This window comes from Antedon mediterranea, chromosome 9 (assembly GCF_964355755.1).
Source record: "Antedon mediterranea chromosome 9, ecAntMedi1.1, whole genome shotgun sequence".
In the NCBI taxonomy this organism is placed as follows: domain Eukaryota; kingdom Metazoa; phylum Echinodermata; class Crinoidea; order Comatulida; family Antedonidae; genus Antedon; species Antedon mediterranea.
This window is the reverse complement of record NC_092678.1, coordinates 21,108,667-21,134,940: the sequence shown is the minus strand read 5'-3', so window position 1 is coordinate 21,134,940 and position 26,274 is coordinate 21,108,667. Positions and strand designations below refer to the sequence as shown.

General features: G+C 31.2%; 2 protein-coding genes across 7 annotated transcripts in view; one reads left to right on the top strand and one right to left on the bottom strand.

Annotated features, from left to right (window-relative positions):
* Positions 1-26,274, bottom strand: part of LOC140059608 (membrane-associated guanylate kinase, WW and PDZ domain-containing protein 3-like) — a 99,676-nt gene that overhangs the window by 52,043 nt on the left and 21,359 nt on the right. For all 6 annotated transcript variants that reach the window (XM_072105581.1, XM_072105584.1, XM_072105583.1 and 3 more), the window contains 2 exons: positions 19,580-19,696; positions 13,923-14,042 (listed from right to left, as the gene is read on the bottom strand). In XM_072105581.1, coding sequence (XP_071961682.1) covers positions 13,923-14,042; positions 19,580-19,696 — 237 coding nt within the window. The remainder of the gene's footprint in view (positions 1-13,922; positions 14,043-19,579; positions 19,697-26,274) is intronic.
* LOC140059610 (uncharacterized) lies at positions 1,300-11,274 on the top strand. The gene is made up of 3 exons (XM_072105588.1): positions 1,300-2,379; positions 7,969-8,139; positions 10,550-11,274. Exons 1-3 carry the CDS (start codon positions 1,850-1,852, stop codon positions 10,965-10,967), a joined length of 1,119 nt encoding a protein of 372 aa, XP_071961689.1. The 5' UTR covers positions 1,300-1,849; the 3' UTR covers positions 10,968-11,274.

Genomic DNA, 26,274 nt, shown 5'->3' with positions numbered 1-26,274 from the left:
TAGTTTTGTGTATGATTGAAATCAAATTTTGTATTTCTAATAAATGGAGTTGATGAGAAAGTTGATTTTTTTGTGATGATTATTTATGATAACAATATAAATGTTGATAATATTAACAATAAGGATGATATGATGGCAATAATGTTGATCATGATAACTGAGTTGATAAATGATGTTGAAATGTAGTCTGATGATGATAGCGATAAAAATGTTTGTGAAGATTATGAAGGTGAGTATGATACTGATAACAAAATGATATATTTCATGATAAAGATAGTGATGAAAAAGTTAACTTTTAATATTTGTGATTATGATGAATGATGTCGATTCATAAATATGTTGTTAATAAATAACAATAATTGTGATAATAATAATGATACAGTAATCATGATGGAGATGACAGATAATGATCACATCAATTTTTCAATTCTCATTCCAAATACCCATATCAATTAAAACACCAATTTCTTGCTTTTATATTATGCCAGAACCACCGATCATTTCGTGATATTTATTTAAAAAAAAAACAAGTATAATAGTTCAGTACATAATAAATATTTAACATAAATATCTAAACATTTTTTAACATAACATTTTTTCCCTTTTTGGTTAGGATCTAGTTTAGAAGTTTATTAATGATGAAAACTGAAAAATAAAGAAAATGTGATGTACAAGGGGTTTGGCTTCTTACTAGCTTTCTTCACTGTGTTTGTAATTTATATTACCATACCATACGAAGGTCAGAAAGGATAAATTCCTCATGATAAAGATTATTCTTAAAGATATCATCAGTTGAAGACCTGAAGTCATCAAAGAAGTCGATGAAGAGGGCTGAATCATCCAACAGGGAGGGACAAACAGTGTTAATCCTCAACCTATTATCTCAATGATCACTCTCATTTAAAACATTTAACAACAACTTCCTGTTAGCTTGCTTTCAACCCACAAGGTAGCTATCAAACAACTTGTTCAACAAATTAATCGGTGTTGCGATTCACGCTAGAAAAATTCACATGCTTTTTTTTTTGCTTTCCCAACTTGACTCACTTCCTGTGAAGTTAATGACACCCCTATTAGTAAAGTGGAACATGCCAGGTTTATGACCATTAAGAGTGCTGGATGAATTGCATAAATAGATCACAGCTGTGTCTGTAAGAGAGATTACAAACGGACTCAACCATATCTTAATTTGTGGGGAGACAAAAAACACACTGTTACTAAACAAACAACGCTTTGGAATGTAATCCTAAAACAAAAAACAACTGTGTTAAAATTTTTAATTAAAAACCTATTCCTAGTTCCAGTTATTTATTTTTTAGACTAAAAGTATTGACAATTTATTTAAATTTTCTTTGAAACGGTTTGTTTTATTATCCGTCTGGCTTTAATTTGGATAATGCATTTCTGTTGATGAATGATTACTCGCAGCGTAAGCGTCGTCGGCGACCATTGTTTGTGTTCTAACAGAGAATTTGTAATCATATGAAAACCAGCTTATAATTGCTTGTGTGAATACTAAATGATTTCAACCTTAAAAGCTGGGGGTGACTAGTGCATTTCTGAGAAGGGGTGTAACAAAAAAACAGCACATGTTAATCATTAAAGGCTGGCTGTATAACAAGAAACTTTTGATAACCTCACATATTTTATAGGTCACTTCCCCATTACAATGGAAATCTAATTAAGTATTTCTTACCCATTGCAAAATGGAATGTTCTAATGATAAAGATCATTAAATAGCAGATTTAAATATCAAATGTCATTAGCTGGTTGTCAAATAGATTTAATGACTATAAGTGGGGTTGGGAACAGAGTTGCTTTGTCTGACAAACATCCACCAGAGTAAAGCATGGCTACTATCAACTGGTCTCAAGAAAAATCCACGCCTGTAAGTTCGCCAGAAACTATTGAATCTTCGAAACCGTGGACAGGTATTGTACGATGTAAAAACTTTGGCTATGAGGAATCGCTGGCGTTGATAAAAATCTGGGGAAGCGAAGGCATACAGAATCTATTCAAAACGAAACGAAGGCATTTCTTCGTATGGAATAAGATAGCGGAGCAGATGACACAGCTTGGGTACACAAGGAGACCGGAAAATTGTAAAACACGGATTGACAATATAAAAGCAATATATTTCCGGATTAGGAAGAACTTACTGGATGGTGATCCGGCACCATCATGGCCTTTTTGGGATACAGTGCACGGAATTATGACACAAGGACCGACGGATTGGGATATGAGGGATGGTGGAGATGCCATAGAGATGGAGGATGAATACGGAGAAATGGAAGATGAGGAACAAAATGATAATAACGCTATTGCACAGAATGGATGTGAGCAGGATGTACAAGCATACCAACAACAGCAAAACACAGGGTAGGTATACAATTGCCATAATAAATGGTTCGAAATTCACCCTAGCTAACAGGTTATTTCCTAGTAGAATGTTCCTTGTTGATGTTGAACATTTCAAAACTATCAAATGCATGTTTTGTTTCCTGGACCTCACTGCATATTGGTTTATGGTCAACAAATAAATAAAAGATTTTAAAAAATACCAAAAACTTATGCATGGCTATTCTAGTTGTGTTGCTCATTTTGATATTTTTTTATTTTATAACTATTAAAGCGGTGTATAAAAACATATTATCTAGCCTTGCACTAAATTGTTAGTTTATTTATAGTTGGGTTGGTTAGATATTTTATTACTACTGTAGCTGGTGGATAAAAACACAAAATTGTAGCCTTGCAATAAATTAGACTGTTATACAACTGTTGGTTTATAGGCCTGATTATGTGATCTTCCTCCTGTTTGCAACAACAATGTAATTATGCTTATGAAAATTAAGGCAATAAAAATGTTTGATTAACTGTACAAACAAATGTAACTGATTATAGTTAATTTTCAGGAAACACAAAATTAACATTTTTTTTTCTAAATTACTTGAGTGATTTGCTTTGTAATTTTCTTTGTGTTAAAAGATGAATAATAAATAATGAATTTCAAAAATTTTAAAATTTTTTCTTAGAAATACCAGAAATTATATTTTCACTGAAATATAGACAATACATACTTTATGTAATGTAATGACTACAGTAGTTTGGATATATATATTATGTACAGGAATAAGAAAATATTGCACTGGTCTGGTATTGTAGTACTACCACAGGGTCACACAGTACTTTTAAAATATAAGCTTTTTTAGAACTACAGTATAGGTATAGGAATTTTCAAATTCATGGCACTTTTGAAATGACACATTGGTTTAGTTAAAGTAGTTTTTAATGTTATGTAATTATTTTTAAACGACATTTTGAGAAATATTTCTAGTGAAGAAATAGTTGTTTGTTGTGAATTTCTTTCTAAAGTGGTTGGCTTGGCTCACTGTTGTGTGTGAATTATAAATAAAATATTTTCAAAAGTTTTATAGTTTAATAATTAAATTAGAATAATTAAAAATATATAAAAAATTAAGGAAGTATTTCAAAACAAAACAGAAAATGTAAAACAATTGCAAAGAATCTTCAATTGCAAGAGATGGGATATAATTGAATATAGATTCTAGATCATTAAAGCCAATAGCTATATACACACATTTTTTTTCCAGTATAATCAATTAAGCAATCAATAGTAACGAGCTAAATTAACACGGAACAGCTCTCCCATTGTCCTCGCAAAACCATACACAAAAACAAAACAATATTTACAACCCATCTCACTCATCATACATTTAAACATCCAGCATTTGTTAATATACTAAGCGTTAAGAGTGAATATCACTCATGTTGACTAGAAATTAAATTCTACAAATTCCCGTAGGAATGCGGCGGGATATGTACGCACTGTAGTTGTTGCAATTATTGATTTTCCGCATTCATTCGGACAAACTGTTAGCTTAAGCCTCAGTATACGCTACCCTCATTAACATAACTATTCCTGTGATGATAAAAACGATTGTAAAATATGAATGATTTCAACAACGGTTGTTAAACGTACCAAAGAAAAAATATCATTGTTAAAATTAAATGCTGGTTGATGAGTTAGTTGGATATATATTAATACTACCATTTAATAACCATTGCTACTCCTTTCTACTATTTCTTTTTCATGACATAAGAAAATTTTTTATAAAGTTTAAATTAACCAAATTTGTCTGATTCTTTATGAATAAAAGTAAACATCATATGAGTTAAGGACTTAGTTTAAAACATTTTTAAATTTCATTTTTTACTATAATGTTTTTGTCTGCTTCAATAATATGAATTCACATTTAATAAAAATAAAATCACATAAACTTTAACCTTTATTCAATCTAAAAAACATCAACATGATTTAATTGAAACCATTTGTGTTAACAGTCTCACTATAAAAAAGGCCTGCTGCTAGACACATCTGTGGAATCTTTTTAACCCTGTAGTCCTGACTAGCAAAATCGAAAATGTAAATGTTAAAATTATTAAATAAAACATTTGATATGAGATTTAGTGAAGTCTTTGATGAAGATGGTTTCCATGGAGATAATGAGTAACTGTAAAAGATGATGATAATGACAGTGATGTTCATTAAATGTTCATTATGGTAATTTCATGCTAATTTAAATGCTGTATTCAGACATGATATGTTTTGTAATGATAACATGATGATGATAAAATGATGATGATAACATGATGATGATAAAATGATGTTGATAACATGATGATGATAAAATGATGATGATAACATGATGATGATAAAATGATGATGATAACATGATGATGATAAAATGATGATGATGATAATTATGATAATGACGATAAAATTATGTTGATGAAATGATGAATTTCTTGATGAAAGTATCATCAGTACAATGGTAATGATGAAAATGATATTACAGTATGAAAAGCTTAAATTATGCAAATTATGAAATGATGATGAAAATAATGATAAATTTCTTGATGAAATAATGATGGATGGTAATGATATTTAATATGTTAATTTTGGCATAATAATTCTTATTGTAATAATGAAAAAAATTATCAAGTGATTTTCTTTATGATGAAAATTACATCATGATAAAATAATGGTTATTGTATAAATGATGAAGAAAATGATCAAATGATTTCCTTTATGATGAAATTATTAATGCATTTCAACTTCTTGCTTAAACCATTAAAGATGTATTGTCCCCCAAAAACATGAAAAATTAAGATTAATAAAATCAGACTTTGAATATGTTATAGAAAAAAAATGGTTCAATTCAACCAAAAATCCATTGTCTGGCAGTCAATTTGACCATTTTTTGCTTTAAATTACATTTTTTCAGGTAAATACATTTTTTTTCCCGATCAAATTTGTGGTCAAAGTGGATAACTATTATGTTACATTAAAATGGAATATTCAACAAAATTTCAAAAAGAATTATTTTTTCAGGGGGACAATACATCTTTAATAAACTTTTTATTTAAACAAAAAATTATTTTATTTTAATATTTTATTTACACCTTCGATGTCAAATAAAAGTAAAACTATATGAAAATCTAATAAAGAACAAGCATTACTATACTTTTTAATTTAGTTAGAAAGCTAGTCACTTGGTATTTTGTAACAATAAAGCCTCTATTGTTTGTAGACAATGTTTCTTTCTTCTCCACACATATGTCATTGTTGACTGATAGTGGTCGCTTTTAATGTTATCAGCAACGGAAATATCATTAAGATCTAGCATAATCATAAATCAACTGTTTTTTTATCAATAACATTTGTGATATGAATTTGTTTTTACAATCACATTATTAAAGGATTCTCTGTCAATCATTATGATATAATAACACAAATCCAAACAACACGAATTCGAACTGAAAACAATGTAAGGCCAGAAAAACAAAGTATACTTGTTAAGCATCAACCTAATAAATGAATACATTTTAGGGGAGGGAGGCTTGCTTTTTTCTTTCTAAATGTAATATACTACATTTTTTATAGTATATTGACATTGTTTTCATGCTACTATCCTGAAATAAACTGACAACAACTCTTTAAAACATGAAAAGTCACTACAATACATTTTAAACTATTTAATTTAATGCGTTAAAATGTTTTTTTGTGCGCTGGCGATAATTGAATGTTACGATTTTTTAGTTGTTTCTTTGTCATTTTAAAAAATAAAAATAAAATCAGAGGCGACTCGAAAATCAGGGGAGGGAGGTGACGCAGAAAAAAACTGTAGTTACCTCAAAAACTGTGGTAAAATAACTTTGACGTGATCACTTAAAAAAGTACCAAAACCATCACAATCATATCAAAATAATCAGCTATTTAATAATATGAAAATCAATTTCATTTCTAAATATTAGTCATATCCTTTTTATTACAATGGTAGTAAATTTGATTAAAGGAATGCATATATCTTGATATGGTTCCACACAGTCAGGTCTTAATAACTTAACGAGTACAGTATGTAAACGTGAGCCGGTTACCTCACTCTCGAAAGGAAATAATTATAGACGGACAGGTAGAAAATATTGATAACATTTTTACGGATTTCAAAGCTGATCATAAACAGCCAGTCTCTAGACAATGTATGATGAATAGGAAAAACAACTCACGTAGAATTAAATTTAATTTTGAAGATTTTGGTGATTTTATTGATAAACAAGAAAAAAGTGACGTTGAGATTAATTTGTTTTTTTACCACCAAACAACATCATCACACAATTTTGAAGACCTACTGTACATTTTTGTTGATTTTATTGATATCAAAAAAGTGACGTTGAAATTAATTTGTTTGTTCAAATGGTTTAGGCAAAAAAAAATTAAACAATTCCTGTCCCTCATCAGAATTTTGAAGCCTTATAATTTTTTTTTACTCTTTGCTTATTTTAATTTTTCAAATAAAATCATAGTTTGTAAAATAATTGCAGTCAATATCATTAGTAAAAATAATTGATATTATTAACATGAATAATGATTAAGTCACTATTTTTTTAATAAAAAAAATGTCTTTTTAAAATTTAAATCTGGACGTAAAACTAAACAATTTTTTATTAGACCACCTCTGGATATACTGTAGTCAAGGTTTTATGCTTTCTGAGTGTGAACAGGGACTTTAAATCATGTTTCCAACAATTCCTGTGTGAACACAGCTTAACTAATTGGTGAGAAGAAGAATGAATGAAAACCTGTTTACAGACCTACTACAAATAAAGATGATTACTATGTTTTCACATTATCATTTTACAAACATTTGTAGATACACATTACCAGATGCCTGTAATTTTAATGTGGTTAAAATATTCTCACGGTTGTTTATCAGAAAAGTGTGTTGACACCTAGAAGCTTCACCTTGCAAGTTAACATTTTAAAGCTCTGTCCACTATCAAACTATTTTGAGAAAAAAAGTGTGATGTGCCCAAATATGGTAGTGATATACCCAAATATGGTAGTGATATGACATCATCATGTCCATAAATGGGCACATCACAATTTGTTGTCACTACAGTAAAATTTGATAGTGTAGACAGAGCTTTAGACATTTTGCAATACATTAGACAGGGAAAAATTTCATTTTAAAATTTTGTTTAGCAATTATTGCTAATCAAACTGATTTTTTAGTCGAGAAACATAGTTTTGGATTGTCTTTTTTGCTACACAATTTTAGAAATGTGTGAAAATAAGGTTGTTTTGTATAGCTTTTTGCTATGCTACACTGGTGAAATTATTCCCTGTTAGAACCTCCTTTTTGGACACCCCTATATTGAGGGGAAATCCTCCCTATGTTCAACATCATCACACAGTAAAATTTATAATTTTTTTGTACTTAAGCTTGCTGTGAGTGAATGGGGACTTATAAATCATGTTTCCCCCAATTCCTGTGTAAACACAGCTTAACAAATTGGTGAGAAGAAGAATGAATAAAAACCTGTTAATAGACCTACTACAAATAGGCACAAACTAGACCACACAATAATTTAATTAATTCATTACAGAGACACTGAATTAACGGACTTTTATGGTACGGGAAATGAAGTGCCAAGAAATGGGCAAGCAGAAGGAGAGGAGGCATCCATAGAAACCAACGGTACACAGGAGGACCCTGTCTCCGATCCAATGCCTAGGCCTAGAAAATGGAGTAGAAAATCTCCATACCCACGCAAAAGGTAAGCAAACTATAGTACAGTACTAATACTATTCGACTTATTCCAAAACTACTGTACACAAGCTTTGGCTAGTTCCAAATGTAAATTTGAGATCGTACAGGTCACAGGATGAGGAACCAGGGGAAATAGCGCCGAGTTGGTCGCTCTCTGTTTTCACAGTTAAATTATGAACTATTTATTTATTAATATGTTTAAAGAATGCCAGGATCCGCCCTGCGGGCAACTGATACCGGTTCGTTTTCAGAAAAACTTATTTGAACAGCGATAGCGATCTAGTGAAACACACAACTTCTGTATTGAAACTTAATTAAACAGCTAAATTGCATTTCCTCTAACAGATGAAAACTTAAATAAGTAATTTGAAATGTTGAGGAGACAGACTAAAATTATAGAAATAAATTATAAATGACTAACTGCCTTAATATTCAAATGTCATTAGAGGGATGACGTTAAAAATTTAACTAAAATCGTCATGCAACATTCACCATCTGATAAATGAAAAATATCATAAATAAAATATCAAATTAATGCTTAAATTGCTACTATAAATTGACCAAAACAGCCATTAATAAAAATTATAAATGTTTAAATATTTGTGTATTTTGTATACAAAAAGTAATAAAATTAATTTTCTATGATGAGTGAAGCTATACAAATAAAAAATAAAAATGACAATAAATTTTAATAATCTGATTCTGCATCTACAATCATAATAATACTGTGTACAGTATGAATATTATAAAGAAAAAAAATTACTTATAAAAAAATGTTGTAATCTAATGAATTGAAAGTAATTTCTATAAAATTAAATTAAGAAATATTTGTTTAAAAACAGAATCTTGTAAAATTGATCAACAAAATAATTAAAAATAAAGAAACAAAAGAAAAGGAAAATTAAAGTTGATAACTGCGTTATCTGAGCTGCAGCTGCATTGTACTATTGTGTACAGACGCCTACAGCTATCATTAAACAAGAATGGAGAGATATAGAAATATAATCAGTAATTTACATAATCATCGTTACAAAGCCTACACATGATCAACGTACACTCGTCGTTCACGATATTAAGATTGAGTCGAATGATTGCTTAAGTGTTGCTCATTAGCATATATGCTAATTACCTACCACATGATCAACGTCACATGACCTAGTATGAGATGTTAAAACATAAAATCAATTTTACACGCATCAGTTATTAAATAATCATGATTATACATTTATGGTTGCTTGATAATATTAGTGCTATAAAAGCTTCATAGATTGAAAAATAGATGTTGTTTTTCTCTCGAATAAATTTTTCATTAGAGACTTTTGTAAACTAAAAACCTCCTTATAAGAACTAAGAAATTAAAACTATCAATTTATAAAGATCGATCTGCAATCTTAAATCAAAAAACAATTAAAGAAAGCTATTACATAATTGAAAAAAAACAACCTCCTCAAACTAAAATCGCATTGAAATACAACATAATATAGTTGAATCCTTTATTAGGTGACACCTTCTGAACCCCAAAATAGTGTCCTCTTAATAGGGGTGTCTCTCAACTGTTTACAATCTTTTTTTCATAGTTTCATAGTGTAGACAGAGCTTTATACTATAGTCATTTCATGGCGACCATTACACTCTAAAAACTGAAAATGTTTACACTACAAGGTCCAAAACTTTTGATAATTCTTCTGAAAACTATAATTTTCGGAAAAACCAGACATTTTCGTCTAGCCCAAGCAGTATGACCATGATGTAACCATGTTTAGTATGGTAGTCACTTAAGTGGTTGTAATTTGAGCATCACCTTCTACTCTACTATTCTCTAGTCTTTATCATCCATAAACTTGTTCCTTCCGGTAACGATAATAAATCTATCAAAGGTTTGTAATTAAATCCTGTAAAACTTTCATTATTTGAATCTAAAAAGTACAACACACGCAATAAACTAAACAAGTAGTAACACGTTTATGATTCACCATTTTCTTCTCTATTAACTTTTACTGGGCAAATTACTAAACACTGGGCAAGTTACTAAACACTGGGCAAGTTATTAAACACTGGGCAAGTTACTAAACACTGGGCAAGTTACAAAACACTGGACAAGTTATAAAACACTGGACAAGTTACTAAACACTGGGCAAGTTACAAAATACTGGGCAAGTTAATAACACTGGGCAAGTTACAAAACACTGGGCAAGTTACTAAACACTGGGCAAGTTATTAAACACTGGGCAAGTTATTAAACACTGGGCAAGTTACTAAACACTGGGCAAGTTATTAAACACTGGGCAAGTTACAGTAATAACACTGGGCAAGTTACTAAACACTAAGCAGGTTAATAACATTGGGCAAGTTACAAAACACTAGGCTAGTTTAATACGGTAATTCACATTTTTAAATATCTTTTATGTTTTTTCTAGTTTTAGTCTGTTGAACCATCTACAAAGAGCACCACCAACTGGAAACTACGAAGGGTTAAGCCTTTTGTCACAAAAAAGCCCATTAGGCACCTCACGGTTCTCATCTGCCGGTAACACGTCAGGATTACTTAAGAAGAAACACCGCGTGTTAGAACGCGCTCTCCAAGACCTTGTCCGGGTAGAACGAGAAAGACTTGATTTGGAAAAACAGCGATTGGAGATGGACAGACAGTTATTGTTATCGATGCAAACGAACATGATGTGGTTATCGCAAGCGATGCTCATACGAACTGGAATGCAAATACCTTTAAATGGTCAACGTGGTGCAGATGCTGGCCAATCAGCATCAAGCCCTGCCGCAACATCTGATATGGGTTTTACTCTACCAACGGATAATGTTAAACCATCAACGGACTGAAATATTCTTGATTTTTGATACTGTTTTTAAAAGAAAACTTTAAAAAGAGCTATGCCAGAGAATGCCATAATGTGGGTTGGACTCGATGCAAGAACTCCACAGAAAATAATGGTGTTTATTTATACTTAGCCTATTATTAGCAAACCTAATTAACTTGTCTATACAGTATTTACTTGTTTATATTTACTTGTTTACCCGTTAAATTTAGTTGTTTTCATGCGTTATAAAAATTCAACCAATCAGATCTTTATTAAACGCAGCTAAACATTTCTATAAAAAAATGAATTGGTGGGTCTAACTAGCAATTATTGAATATAAAAAATATTTATTTAATTATTATTATTTACTAATTTTCTAAGTTTTCTTTGATAATATTTAAGCAAATGAAGTCTTATTATTATGATTAATTAATGTTTTTTTAAAAATAACTATAATTTTGGTAATGTTATTTCTGATAACAAGTTTAAAGGTCATATTACTGTTGTAAGAGTTAGATACTGTACTGGTCTAGCGTAGGGTATACTGCACAAAGCCCCTTTCTACTTCTGCTTTTTTTTAAACTCAACGACGGTAGATCAGTACAGATTCTCTATGATAAATAAAGGTAAAGGTAAAGCCTAAGCTAATGCTAACGGCCGTGGTGCCCATCTCCTTTTTTTAGTGTGTATGTTTGTGGGGGGTACGCCATTCCTCCCGCACAAACGAGTCTGATTTACCTTCCCAGTACTTTTTACATACTGGTACCCATTTCTATCACCTGGGTGGGGAGGAACAATGTGGATAAAGAATCTTGATCAACGACTCAACACTGCAGTGACTGAGCCGGCGCTTGAACCAACAACCTCTTGTCCGATGCTCTAACCACTGCGCCACAGTGCTCCACAAATGATGATAAATAAATACAGTTTACAAAGAGCAAAAATATGAAATAATATTTTTTTTAAACATTAATAAATACTTTCCTTATTAATAATTAATCATCATGTAAATTTGTTAAAATATTTATTTTTCTTCCTTCCGTTTATATGTTTACATCATTAATAATAATATCTGTTGCTTCATCAGACTAGTTGTAAAATGCTTTCACTGTAGATCCATAATGTACTGTTACATGTACATCTGGAAAAGCTCTCTAAATTTTAGGTTAAAATCAATCAATTTAATATTTAAAACAGAAATTATATTTATTTATTTAGGCGTAGGTATGTACATAGATAGAGTTAATCAATGTTCAAATATGGCCAAAAGGCAAAATGTGGGAATCCCTTTAAAGCATGAGATGCAAGGCTTTTAAGTCAATTTACCACTAGACGAATTTTGTTCACTGGAATCGAAAGCGTCAGGTTTTTATGCGTAGAGATAGATTTGGAAGCTGGCAATTTCGATTCCCACGAACAAATTCACCTAGTGGTGCTTTATAGTACCCATAAAAAGTTTATTTAAAGCCTAAAGATTTAACAAATACAAACAAATTGATAATCGTCAACAAAATGGAAAATATCTCTTGAATTGAAGGAACTTGTAGAAAATGTAAAGTGTTATGAATTTTTTTTTTCTTTTCTCATCATATCTTTATCATTCTCTATTTTATTATTACAATTAACAGTTATTATATTTCGTGTATGAGATGTACACTAGTTCAAAAGCAGAAAGAAAAAAGCTTATTTTACAGTACACTAGCTACAGTACCATTGCATTGAGCAGGAAAAAAAAAAATGCTCAAAGTAAAACTAGGAACTGTGAGTGATGAACAGGTTTCCATTCAAGAACTTTTACTAAGTGAATCCCTCCAATTATTGACCAATTTAAAGCTCTGTCTACACTATCAAACTTCATGTAACAAAAACATGTGATGTGCCAATATATAGACATAAGGATGTCATATCACTACCATATTTGGGTACATCACACTAGTTTGAGTAGACAGAGTTTTACAAAGTCCTAATCAAAACACCAAAGACCACCATCAGTATTTCAAAATTATTTTAGTACAGTAAAAATAATAATGATAAAGAAAAAAGTAAGATTTGTAATTTATGAAAAAATATCAAAGATTCGGTAATTTTCAAACGTGCTTACTTTGTGATTACATTTCTTGAAATGGAAATTACAGTATATTTATTATTTATTTATTTATATTAAAAATTCAGTTCTTTTTTCTATTCCTTTTTGAAAATATTATTAAAGCTCTGTCTACAACTATCAAATTAGTTTGTGATGTGCCCAAATATAGTAGTGATATGATGTCATCATGTCCATATATGGACAAACATAAAGTTTGATAGTGTAAACAGAGTTTAGAATCATTGTTACTGGATATCTAATGGCTTTAGCAAATGGAAAAACATTTTGTTTTTTCTTTTCTAAGAACATGAAACAATAAATAAAAAGAAAAGGTCAACTTGAGCTCAAAATTAATATAAAAATAAATTTTTAATGCAAATTTTAAATGAAGGTGTTAATTTTTTAATAATTTAAAATGTTTACTATTGATGGTTATACAGTAGCTACTTAAAAATGATAGGAATCGATTTAGTTCTATTTGGTTAATTCTATTTGGTTCTAAATTAGATGTTTTCAAAACAAATTATGTAGTTTGTGAATCAAAAGCGAAACAAAGAATTGATAATTTATTTGATTGAATTTGTCCAAATCATATACAATACACACTTTATTAATTATGAATATGAGTTAAAATAGAGATTTAAAAAAATAATACAACAAAAATCAAATTTCTCTATTTGTGTTTTCTACACAATATGAAAGCAATCAAGCAAGACTTTTTTCTACATTGCCAGTTTCCATATTTGGTGTAGACGCTTAAGTTATCACAACACAGATACAAACCATGTTTAATAAACCTACTGTCAAAACTTGCACACTTAAGAAGTTTCTATATTTGGTGTAGAAACAGAAGTTATACCAACAGATACAAACCATGTTCAATAAACCTACCGTCAAAAATTCCACTCTCAAGAAGGTGGCCAGTCTTCTCGAGTACGATGAACTGTTCGGTTGATAGGAATTTGTAATCTACGCCGTCTACCTCCTCGTCTCGCGGAGCTCTTGTCGTACCTGAGGATAAAAATATTCAAAATGAGTGGAATACGGAAGATTACACATGATAACAGTATCAATAGTTACAATTTAGTACTATTCAATAGTATATGTTTATGAGTGTAATAGTACAAATAATGGCATGAGGTGAATGATGAAAGTGTGTTATAATACAATATAATATATTATACAGAATATGGGGTCCAAATCCATGCAAAATATTGTAAATTTTCATGGAACTCTAAAAAACTACAATTATTTAAATATTACATAATTGTAATATTAAAGTAATTGTTGGAAGAGTCACAGTTATGTACAGTTCTATTATTATTATTATTATTATTATTATTATTATTATGATATAATAAAAAGTAAAACTAACAAGATATATTTCTTACAAAAAACGCTGCTTGCTTATTGAAAAATATTTTTTATTTCAATTCAATTCAATTTCAATGTTTTTGAATGTGTCATTTTATTGTCACATAATAGTTATTTTACCTGAAAAAAAATTTAATTTAAAGCAACAAATACTTAAATTGTCTGCCAGACAATGGTTTTGGGGTTTCTTTTCTCTTTTTATATAATAAATAATAAATAATAATACATTAAAGCTCTCAGTACTGCTGTATGTGTTCCCAAAATAAATTGTGAATACAATTATTAATTAACAAATCAACAACAGTGACCGACTTTTTAGAGACTTGATTGTATTACAAACTGTATACATAAACAATCTATTTCTGTTGTTGCATTGTATAACGCAATTATACAGATACACGCACTGCTCTCAAAATAGTGTAGTGTACATAAAAATAACTGAACTTTGTAAAAACAGTACTGTAATGTTTTTATATACGTCTCATGTTAATATTTTATTACATCGTAAAATGCAAACTTTTGCTATACACTCAATAATAATTGTCAATATGTTTAATTTTAGAATTGAAAAAAAAAACTTTGTTTGTATACAAAGTCTGTACAGTAATTTTTTCCTTGAACAACCAATAAAATACAATGTTCTAGTTACTTGTGTCGGTGTCAACTTATTTTGGTGTAAATTTACGCAGACTTATTTCAATTTATCTGTTAAAATTACTTACAGCAATAAAACATTGCTTTCGCATAAAAATAACAAAATAAAAAGTTAATAAGAAGAATGCCATCATTGTTGTCCAAATTAATTTCTATTTACAATAATTTTGTTAATACGGTAGTGATAGCTCGAAATGAAAAATTTCTCCTTGAAAATTAATGTTTTGTAATTTACATTATTAACATTTAACAAGCATCAATAATGACCCTATTGTTATCTATACTGATTCTGTTTGTCTTGTTTGTCATCAACATTTATCAGACGCAAATCACTGACATAATACCAGCATCTTTTTTTGTAAATTGTAATTTTATCAAAAGTATGTTGTACAGTAAGTGTGAATGTTTTGTTTGGTTTACCATTTCAATCGAGGAAAACATTTTTTCCAAGTACACGTTTTTATTATATTATGTAGAACAAAAACAGATTTGATTTATAACATCAAGATTAAAATAATAATAATAATAATAATAATGTTTACATTATTATTATAATTCTCAATACTTATCATCCCAAGCTTCTTTCAAACTAAAAATTAAATTAATACTGTACAGTAATCATAAATTGAATTCAATATTAACATCATTTTTTTTATTATTCAAAGTCATCAACTATAAATGTATCATAATATCAACATTTTCAACTTCAACAATCAATCAATTCATCATCATAAACATAAATCAACAAGCATCCATACTTAATATTATAATAAGCTTATTAATATTCATCATCGCAAAAAATGTATCAACATTATTATCAATTAGCAATGCATTTACATTTATTATCTTATCTTTAGAAATTACTGTATATTCATATTAATTTTATTTTTATTGTTACATGTTTATGTCTTGTAAATGACGTATTTCTGTGAGGGTCCCTAATGATCGGCTTCGGCTGGATAGACCACCCTCGTAAAATATTGTTGAAATAAATAAATCAATCAAGATCATTAATATTCATCAAAACATATCAACATCATTAACATAAATCAACAAGCGTCCATACTTAATATTATAATAAGCTCATTAATATTCATAATCATTAAAAAATATAAACGTATCAACATCATTATCAACTAGCAATGCATTAAAATTTATATTACTATATCTTAGTCATCAAGATTATTAATATTCATAAAAATGTATCTAACATTATTATCGTATCAACTACTGTGTAGCATTTATATAATCAAGTTCATTATTAATTTTATCAATCATTTCAACATCATTAATATTCACATACAAGCATTTATTTTATTTTATGTTTAGCTTATTTTTATGTTGCTTTATTTATCAACTATTCATAATATTATGATCATTAATATTCATCATCATATTATATTATTGAATATTGTACCATACAAAACTGCATTGTTCCTACTGTACTGTAACTTGCTTGTTAATGTTAAAAATCTTTAAAAATAAGAATTGAAAGTCTAGCTCTGTCTACACTATCAAACTTTTTGTGACAAAAAAAAAATGTGATGTGACCATATATGGACATGATGATGTCATATCACTACCATATTTGGGTATATCACTACCATATTTGGGCATATGGAGACAGCCTTTAGCCTGTAATTTTATTAATAGATCTTTTTTGTATGGTGGTATCAAACCAATAATAATAGAACATTAGTTGTTCCTTTCCTTAAATGGATAATTATAAAGGGAAATTGAAAAAATTAATTAATAAAACTTGAAAATTCATTCAATTTCTATAATGGCCTTGAAACTAGTGATTGGTTATACATTTACAATTAAATTATAGTAAGAAAACTTTGATTGTTCTTATAGTTTCACAACTGTGAAATTGACGAGTTGAGTGGCCGAGTGGTTAAAGAAGGGTGCTGTTAACGTATGGTAAGTTAAACAGGGTGTTGCTGACCATACAGTACACAGCCAAAACATCAGAACAGCATCAAGGCAATCCTCCATAATTTTTGAGGTACAGTAGAACATTAAACTGGGGGTTCAGTTTACAAATGAACATGCATTTTTCAGAAAAGCGAAATGGTTTCTTGTTCATCTCAGTAGTGCCTAAAGGATGTCTAAAGAAGCGACTACCACCGATCCTTTACAGGCAACAATAATGATCTGATGTGTCCACTTATAAATTTAGATTTTTTTGAGTATATGAAGAAAACAGATTTTTATGTACACAATACCGGATCATTATTTATTCATTGCTCAGCTAATGTTAACACATTCTATCACAACATCAATTTGTTGTCAGCTTTAGTAATATTCTCTCTTTTATCCTGCATTGTGTTAATTAATAATTGCCAACTACAGTATTTTAACTATAACTGAATTACCTGTACCTCGCAAAACAACTACAAAGTTTTTCTTATGCACCATAGTGAACCACCCCAAATAAACATGTTTGGTGTTGGGTTTTAACTAGAATGATGACTGCAAAAACATTAAATAAGTTTGATGGAAAATTGAGGATGGTGGGATTTGGAAGGGGTAACAATATTTTTACTTATTTGCTAAGAAATTTAAAATTAAAAAATACTGTAACACTATTAAAAACGCTCAATAAATATTGTTAAAACGCTACCCTGTCGTTTTCCTTCCATACTACTATACAAGAAAAATCAATACTACATCAATCCATTTATAAGATGGCAATCTACAGTAATAAAAAACAAATATCTTTAAAACATCATTTTAATATTTCATTAGATAAAGAAGAATTATGAGTTTTGTATCTCCTTTGTCAACAGCTTGGATGTGCAATTGAAAGCTATAAAAGGTCATCAAATCATGAATAATTCATGGTTATAATTTACAAGTTATATATAGAGGGCAGTATAACAAAATTTCTTAAAAACATAAAATGATTTTATATAAAAAATATACAAAAAGAGTTTTGTGTTCCTAGGGAGCTTTTGATTTGACGACCAACAACATACAGTAGGAAAAGTTAATTCATTGGGGATGCTTCTTCCTTGTACTCTTCGACATACAGTACAGTGGTTTTGATGGTTCTAGTTCCAAACGACGACTGCTTGCACATCATTTAATTCAATTTCAATAATAAGTGATTACCGTATATTTCGGTGTATAAGTCGCACTTTTGACACGCAAATTTGACCTCTAAATTAAGGGTGCGTCTTATACACCGAACATAAATGCCTCACCACACAGATTATACATAGGCCTAGGCTATCGTCACCTCGTTTGCTAGGCCTGAGTAGGCTAGGCCTAGCTACAGTAACTAACTAACGTAACGGCAACCTGCTTCTGCTTAGGCCTAGTTTTCAAGTCATTTTAGCATGATGTTATACTAAATATGATGAAAAGATTTGTTCATTATGGCGCTCCGATAAAATTTCATTTGTAAACGTTTACGTCGTACGATTGGAATAGTATTTATTTATACAGTAGTTATACGCACGATCGCCGTACCCCAAGCGCAAGCCCTTCTTTTGGTGGCACATGGTGTACGGTATTCGACTAGTATATTCTCCAGGTGATTATAGCATGGACCTAGCGTACACACTTCTCGGATACATAGATACTAATCGAATACGATTGTCGGTGAAAACGTGCGCCCTCTCGAAATGATCGAGCGAGGCTAGCCCACACACGTGCGTGTTACACACACGGTCATGCACTCGATGTTGCGGCGAAACTCATGAATAACAAGTTAGAAAGAACTTGTTGAGGCTGGGCGCGGCCGAGCTTAGGTAAGAAAAAACCTAAATAAAGGACGCCGTTGTAGATATAACAAAATATATTATTACAATAATATTGATTACAATTTAAAAAAACATTTTTTTGATGAAATATAAGGTGCGTCTTATACATCGACCATATAAAAAATACCGATATTTTACTCTCAGTTGGGGGTGCGTCTTATACACAGGTGCGACTTATACACCGAAATATACGGTATGTGGGGGAAGAGTCATATAAGTCATAAGGACTTTAAGTTTGACCCACCCCTCAACTCATGCGTGTCTCAGGTCATCTCAAATTGAAAATTTCACACCAAGTTTGGCGAAATATTTTTTTTTAGTTAGTAACAGAGGATAGGTGTTGCTCAGTCGGAACTGAACGGCCTTTTATTTGCATAATTTAACATACAGAAGAAGTTTAAAGGAACCAATGGGTTTTCAAATAGAAGATGGCAAGGTTGAAAAATTCTCGACGTTTCGATTGTTTAAATGCATCCATCTTCTGTTGTAAGAAAACCAACATAACTCTACTATGGTTCATTCGCCAAGCAAACCTTTAGGCTTGGTTCCCACTAGAACGCAATGCAAGGATGTAAGCGCAACACAAGCAAGTTGACCAATCACAAGCGAAAATTCTGATATTCCATCGCTTGTGATTGGTTAAATTGCTTTTGTCACGCTTACGACCTAGTGGGAACCAAGCTTACAACTTTAGTTTAAGGAAAATAAAGCATGAACATGAATCAAAATTTGAAAATAAAGCCAACTTACAAGGAACTGTTCGCATGTATAGATTATCTCTTATCGTCTGCTGCAGTTCGTGGTCCACGGAGCCTTTATGGAATCTTGTATTGAGGTAACGTCTGAGATCTTTCGAGAGTGTCGGGCCTAGAAATGAAAGCAAAAAAGCAAAATAGATGAAAGAATATTGATTATAGATTTGGTTTTGTTTTCTTAAAGTAATTGGATAGCGTTCTTAATCTCAACAAATTGATCCTGAATCATCTAATTTTTTACTTACAACCACTGACCTAGTTAATGTCGAATAATAGACATTAATTATGGTATTTCTTATTCTTAGAATTGCTTGCACTATATACAGTTTACGATTAAAAGGTTAGGATTTGCTGGATAATGTACGGACAACCTTTATTCTCTAAATAATAAATATTGATTAGTTGTGTCTACAATGTTAAGAATTAATGAGTATGTTAAGTGGCTGACTTTAACCAGGCACTTCTATGTAAATTTTATAGTTTACTCAGTCTTTCACCATGGCTCAGATATAGTCCCACGTTCCTGTTAAGTGGCTGACTTTAACCAGGCACTTCTATGTAAATTTTATAGTTTACTCAGTCTTTCACCATAACTCAGATATAGTCCCACGTTCCTGTTATTAAAGTGGCTGACTTTAACCAGGCACTTCTATGTAAATTTTATAGTTTACTCAGTCTTTCACCATGGCTCAGATATAGTCCCACGTTCCTGTTAAGTGGCTGACTTTAACCAGGCACTTCTATGTAAATTTTATAGTTTACTCAGTCTTTCACCATGGCTCAGATATAGTCCCACTTTCTTGTTAAGTGGCTGAGTTTAATCAGGCACTTCTGTGAATTTACAGTTACTATAGTCTTTTACCATAATGGCTCAGATATAGTCCCACGTTCCTCGCATATGAAGGTGAATCAAATTCAACGTTCTTATAAACAAAATACATATTTTTTTTAAAAATCATTCAGATATAAATTTATGATTATATTGTGTTAATTGCTTGAATGTGAAGTGGAGTTGTGGCTTGGTGGTTATGATGCTTGGCTACCACTCCAAGGGTCCTGGGTTCAAGTCCCGTCACATGTCAGGATTTTTTCTAAGGACCAAATTACAACTCCACTCCCAAAGACTTGTAATAAGACTTTGTTTATGTAGAGCATCTTGTGTATATGTTTGTCTTGTGATCCTCTGAGGGTCCCTAATTGCTGGATGGATTATCCTCATTAAATATTGTTAAATAAAATAAAATAAATAATGTATTCAATGCCATAACAATTTCTTTTTACAAATCACTCAACAGAGGGCAGCAAACACTATTTTATGTATTCAGTTTTATTACTTGGCAACATTATATTTTCCCATTTTATTTCATCAAAACCAACAGCAACGAGAGTTGCCACTTAATATTATCAATATTAAAACGAAATAAAAGACCAAAAAACATGGCAATTATCAAATTATTATGTTTTATTTCTAAAATTGAAGATCAGTAATTTGTTGTTACAAAACGTGAGAAATAGGGAAAAGATGCCAAGAAATGCAGAAGAAAAGCAACAGCTTTTTATACTGTACACCAGAGGTCAATTATTATTCTACAGTGTTGTGTCTCTACTTTTTATTTAGACCACAAAATATCTTGGCACTCACAACCCGTAAGAATGACGAACTGTTGACTTTTCTGAACAAATTTCACAGTGATGGTGGTCCCTTAAATCAGTTACAGTCATAATCAAATCAAACATGTTTGGTATGTAAATATTCAATAATAATTACTCCTATAAACCCAATATTTTGGCACCGTGCCAACACAAATCAAGGCTATATTTTGTAGATTTTCTATAAATATACTTATTACTAATTTAATACTGCAATTATGAGGGTTTCTGAATATGGCATGTTCACCGAATATGGCATTTACGACAGAATCTTTAAATGTTATATATTATAATTTTGTATAGTATAGTAAGTATAATTTTATAACATAGATTTATAATCATTATAGTACAGCACCAAATGGTACACATACAGTAATAGAGAGTTTATTCTGCAAAAAAGGACAAAAAGTGTAAGCAAAAGCACACTAAAAATAAATTTAAACCAAGCCTAGAGTACAGTAGATACAAATAATTTGTTTTCTGGAAAAGGGATGCTCTTTCAAACCCTACGAACTCTGCTGTAATCAGTTTGCATTATTCCTACTGTATTTCTATTTCTCTGTGTTATACACTAATATTAATATTTCAGTACAAAACAAAGCCTTCCTACAAAATTGACATGATAATTCAACTATAAATTTATGTTTTTTTTAATATCAAACACAATTGATAATGGAGTCCATTATGACCTTAATATAGATCAATCTATTCAAGGCAAAGAAACCCCTATGATGTGAATAAACAGTATACCACGGCAAATGAATTGTGGCAGATTACAATATTGTAGCACAGTTGATTACACTTGTAAAATGCATTGAAAAGCACTAGAACACAATCTAAACACTGTCAGCTCTCAATGTAAACACACTTTAAAGCTTCTGGATGGATGTATCATTTACAATCATGAGACAGACAAGAATAATTGCATAGTGGGAGGGGTCTACGGGTACGGTGGGAGGGGTGTAGGGAAGGGGTGAAGGGTGTATGGTGGAAGGTGGAGAGACTTTGTTGAATCAGAGTGATGCTTAACAGGGGTGGATTCAGGATTTTTTAATAGAGAGATACTAAAATATAATATTATTCCTGTAAAAATAGTTATCAAAAAGTAATTCATAATTTCGTTTTAGAGCTGTCATAAGAAGGAAGAGCGCACCTCTATATATCCACCCCTACTTGAGCTCAATCCTGGGATGAACATGTCTACATGGTAACCATGTTTTAACTAAACGAAATGGGTCTATATACAGTATTGCAGTGGATAGTTTATACCTTACTCATAGGCATCACCAAACATGAAATAAACATTGCAAGCATGTTGGCTCCTGTATGCTATTGTCCATGTCTGTATGAGGAGACATGTGATAACCATTAGTGGTGGTTAAGGCCTAAAGTGCCAGTCAACATATCTTGACTGACCCCATGCTAAATACAATGCATGATCTATTTACTTTTCTACTGATCAACAAAAGATGATGGTCCATCAGACGGCAAACACATTTTGGCCCCCAACAACCTGCTGAATGCATGGTTGACATTGAAAAATGCCAATTAAGATATATTGATATCTTTTCCTTCTTAAACGTTTGTTATGTCTACAATAAATACTCTATTCCTGTCTTAGCTCACATCCTTTATCCAATAGAGGGTGTTACTGTTAGGCCCAACGGCCTTTACAGAGTTTACACACACAAGAGTGTATTGACGCCCTGTATGTAGTAAACTCTGAAGTTTTCCTAGGTAATTAGTGCATTAATGTAATTGGCAAAAACAACTACACTATTTTATTTATACTGTATATTCTTGTATACAGTAATAATGAAAAGGACTACTGTACAATCTCAGTCTGCAATATCTACAGTTACACAAACAAGGCTACTGTAATTGTACAACATACCATGCTGTATCAAAGTCAAACTTAAGTCAATCTGACACTGTAGTAGACAGGAAGACACTATATTCTATAATAATAACAAAAATGCTTAAACTATATTACTGATTACAAATACAAAAATCATCATGTACACTCACAGTTTGCAACACTATTAAAAGTAATCAATGTCCTGGTTCATGGACTATACCATTTGTGGAGAGGGAGATCCAATGAAAACTTCTACTTTTTGAGTTATATCTCGCTCTTCGAGGAGAAGGGCTATTGTTGGTTTATCCAGGTAGGCTAGGCACGAAATAGACTTATCGCTACTATTCGTTTAATGAAATAGAGTACAGCAACAATTAAAGTCATAAAAGTCATAATAAATCGGACACTTTGCAGACACCAAGACAGTCTACTCCATAATCACAGCATTGCAAAAAATTATAGTGCAAATAATTATACCATCAAAAACTATCACAGTTGTAACGAAATACAGTACAGTTTACAGTTATAAAAGTCATAATAAATTTGACATTTCTTTTTTTAAGAGCTCGTAACACTTGGATCTTCTCACCTTCAACATTAAATATAATTGATAGCACATTTTTTAACCTACCTAGATAAAAAATGAGTCCCACGAGAGCACTAAGAGAATAAGAAAATATATTCTATATCCCATAAAGCCCATTCACATGGTCTATTGAACCAGAACATTGAGAATGTTCTCCAAAATGTTCAGGGTTCATTAGTATTTAATTTCTAATGGAGGAAGTTAATGTGAAAACCGTGTTTGCGAGAATAAGATTCTGTACAAGGACGTGATGAGAGAAGGGATACAGTATGTTGAGAGAGCAGGACGTGATGAGAGAAGGGTGTCTATTGGGAGAAGAGGTGTCTATTGGGAGAAGAGGTGTCTATTGGGAGAAGAGGTGTCTATTGAGAGAAGGGATGTCTATTGGGAGAAGAGGTGTCTATTGGGAGAAGAGGTGTCTATTGGGAGAAGAGGTGTCTATTGGGAGAAGTGGTGTCTATTGGGAGAAGAGGTGTCTATTGAGAGAAGGGATGTCTATTGGGAGAAGAGGTGTCTATTGGGAGAAGAGGTGTCTATTGGGAGAAGAGGTGTCTATTGGGAGAAGTGGTGTCTATTGGGAGAAGGGGTGTCTATTGAGAGAAGAGGTGTCTATTGGGAGAAGAGGTGTCTATTGGGAGAAGAGGTGTCTATTGGGAGAAGAGGTGTCTATTGGGAGAAGAGGTGTCTATTGAGAGAAGGGATGTCTATTGAGAGAAGAGGTGTCTGTTGGGAGAAGGGATGTCTATTGGGAGAAGAGGTGTCTGTTGGGAGAAGTGGTGTCTATTGAGAGAAGGGATGTCTATTGAGAGAAGTGGTGTCTATGGGGATAAGAGGTGTCTATTGGGAGAAGAGGTGCCTATTGGGAGAAGAGGTGTCTATTGGGAGAAGAGGTGTCTATTGGGAGAAGAGGTGTCTATTGGGAGAAGTGGTGTCTATGGGGAGAAGTGGTGTCTATGGGGATAAGAGGTGTCTATTGGGAGAAGAGGTGTCTATTGGGAGAAGAGGTGTCTATTGGGAGAAGGGATGTCTATTGTGAGAAGGGATGTCTATTGTGAGAAGGGATGTCTATTGGGAGAAGGGATGTCTATTGGGAGAAGGGATGTCTATTGGGAGAAGGCACACCATTCAAAAGTAAGAAACGTCTGTCCAAAAATATGTCTGTGTGGACACAAAAATGATGGTGCATTAATAAAATTAATTAATAATACACTATTGATTTTATTGTTTTTCTTTTTTTTATCTTACACTCCAATTTTATGAGGCAAAATATTGCTGAATTTTATTTATTTTTATTTAAATTTTCTGCAATGATTACCAATATTATGACCATTATTGAATTTTCCTTTTTTATATACTAGGTCTCCAAAAAAAAATGTCACATGCAAAGAGAATCTTATTCACCTGTACATTATAAGTGCCATTGAAATTATCCCACCCACTCCTTCCTTAGCTTATGATTTTTTCCCTTTACGATTCTTTACATGCGGAAGATTTAAATGTCATTCAATCATGATTTACATGTTAATTAATTCAAATTTAAATACCAACAAAATAAATTAGACAGAGAGACACATAAAAAATATCTACTATATAGATGATGATTATTTATAATGGTAATTAATTTTAAAGATGTATTGTCCCTTTGACTAATTCCCAAAAAATAAAAAATAACAGATTTCGAAAAAAGGTGGGTCATTTTGAAGTATCATAATAGTTATTAACTATCACCAAAAATATGTCGAAAAAAAATAATTTAACTGAAATACAGAGGTTTTTTTGTTAAAAAAATAACTTTGACTTCCAGTCAAAGTTTTCGATCAAAACATATCCCATAATGAAACGCGCTTGTTTGGCTACTCTGTATGCATAATCATAAAACTTCCTCGCGATCTGTGTGAAAACACCTTCTCAATCGTGACGAGTTGTAAACAATCCTAATTAGCATCATGCATAATGCGTACTCATGGTTTGAAATGTTTGTTTACTTTCGCTCGCGACGATTTTCCAGACAAATGTAACCAAACTAATTTACCTGTTAATTATGTAAACTTGTTGCTTTTGGCTTGAATTTTCGACTTAAAGTGAATAACTTTAATATTACTTTGATATGGCCAATTTAAATTTAGAATATTTTGACCTTCATTTTTTTGTGTGTTTCAAGGGACAATACATCTTGTATTGGTCTTGGACAAATCATCTTGTATAAGGTAAATCCTTATACTTGTATTTCATAAAAAATAGTTGTCTAGCTGTCTGAATGAATTATTATCTGATGAAACTTCTCTACAATGATCTAATTAATATTAAAGATAATTTTACACACAAAAGAAATGGTGTTGGTAGTCTATAAGTTCTGGCCTAACTTACCTGGATAAACCGACAAATGCCATATTCCTTTCGAAGAGAGAGATATATACCCGAATTCTTTGAATATATAAATGGTACATTCCACAAATCATGCCCTCAATTGGGAGCATCCCCACAAACCGCAATCATCATTTCTTTCATGAAAGAGAAAACATGTCTGACAACTTTTCAAATTTCTCTCTTTGTCGGTTTATCCAGGTAAGCTAGGCACGATATATAGACTAATATT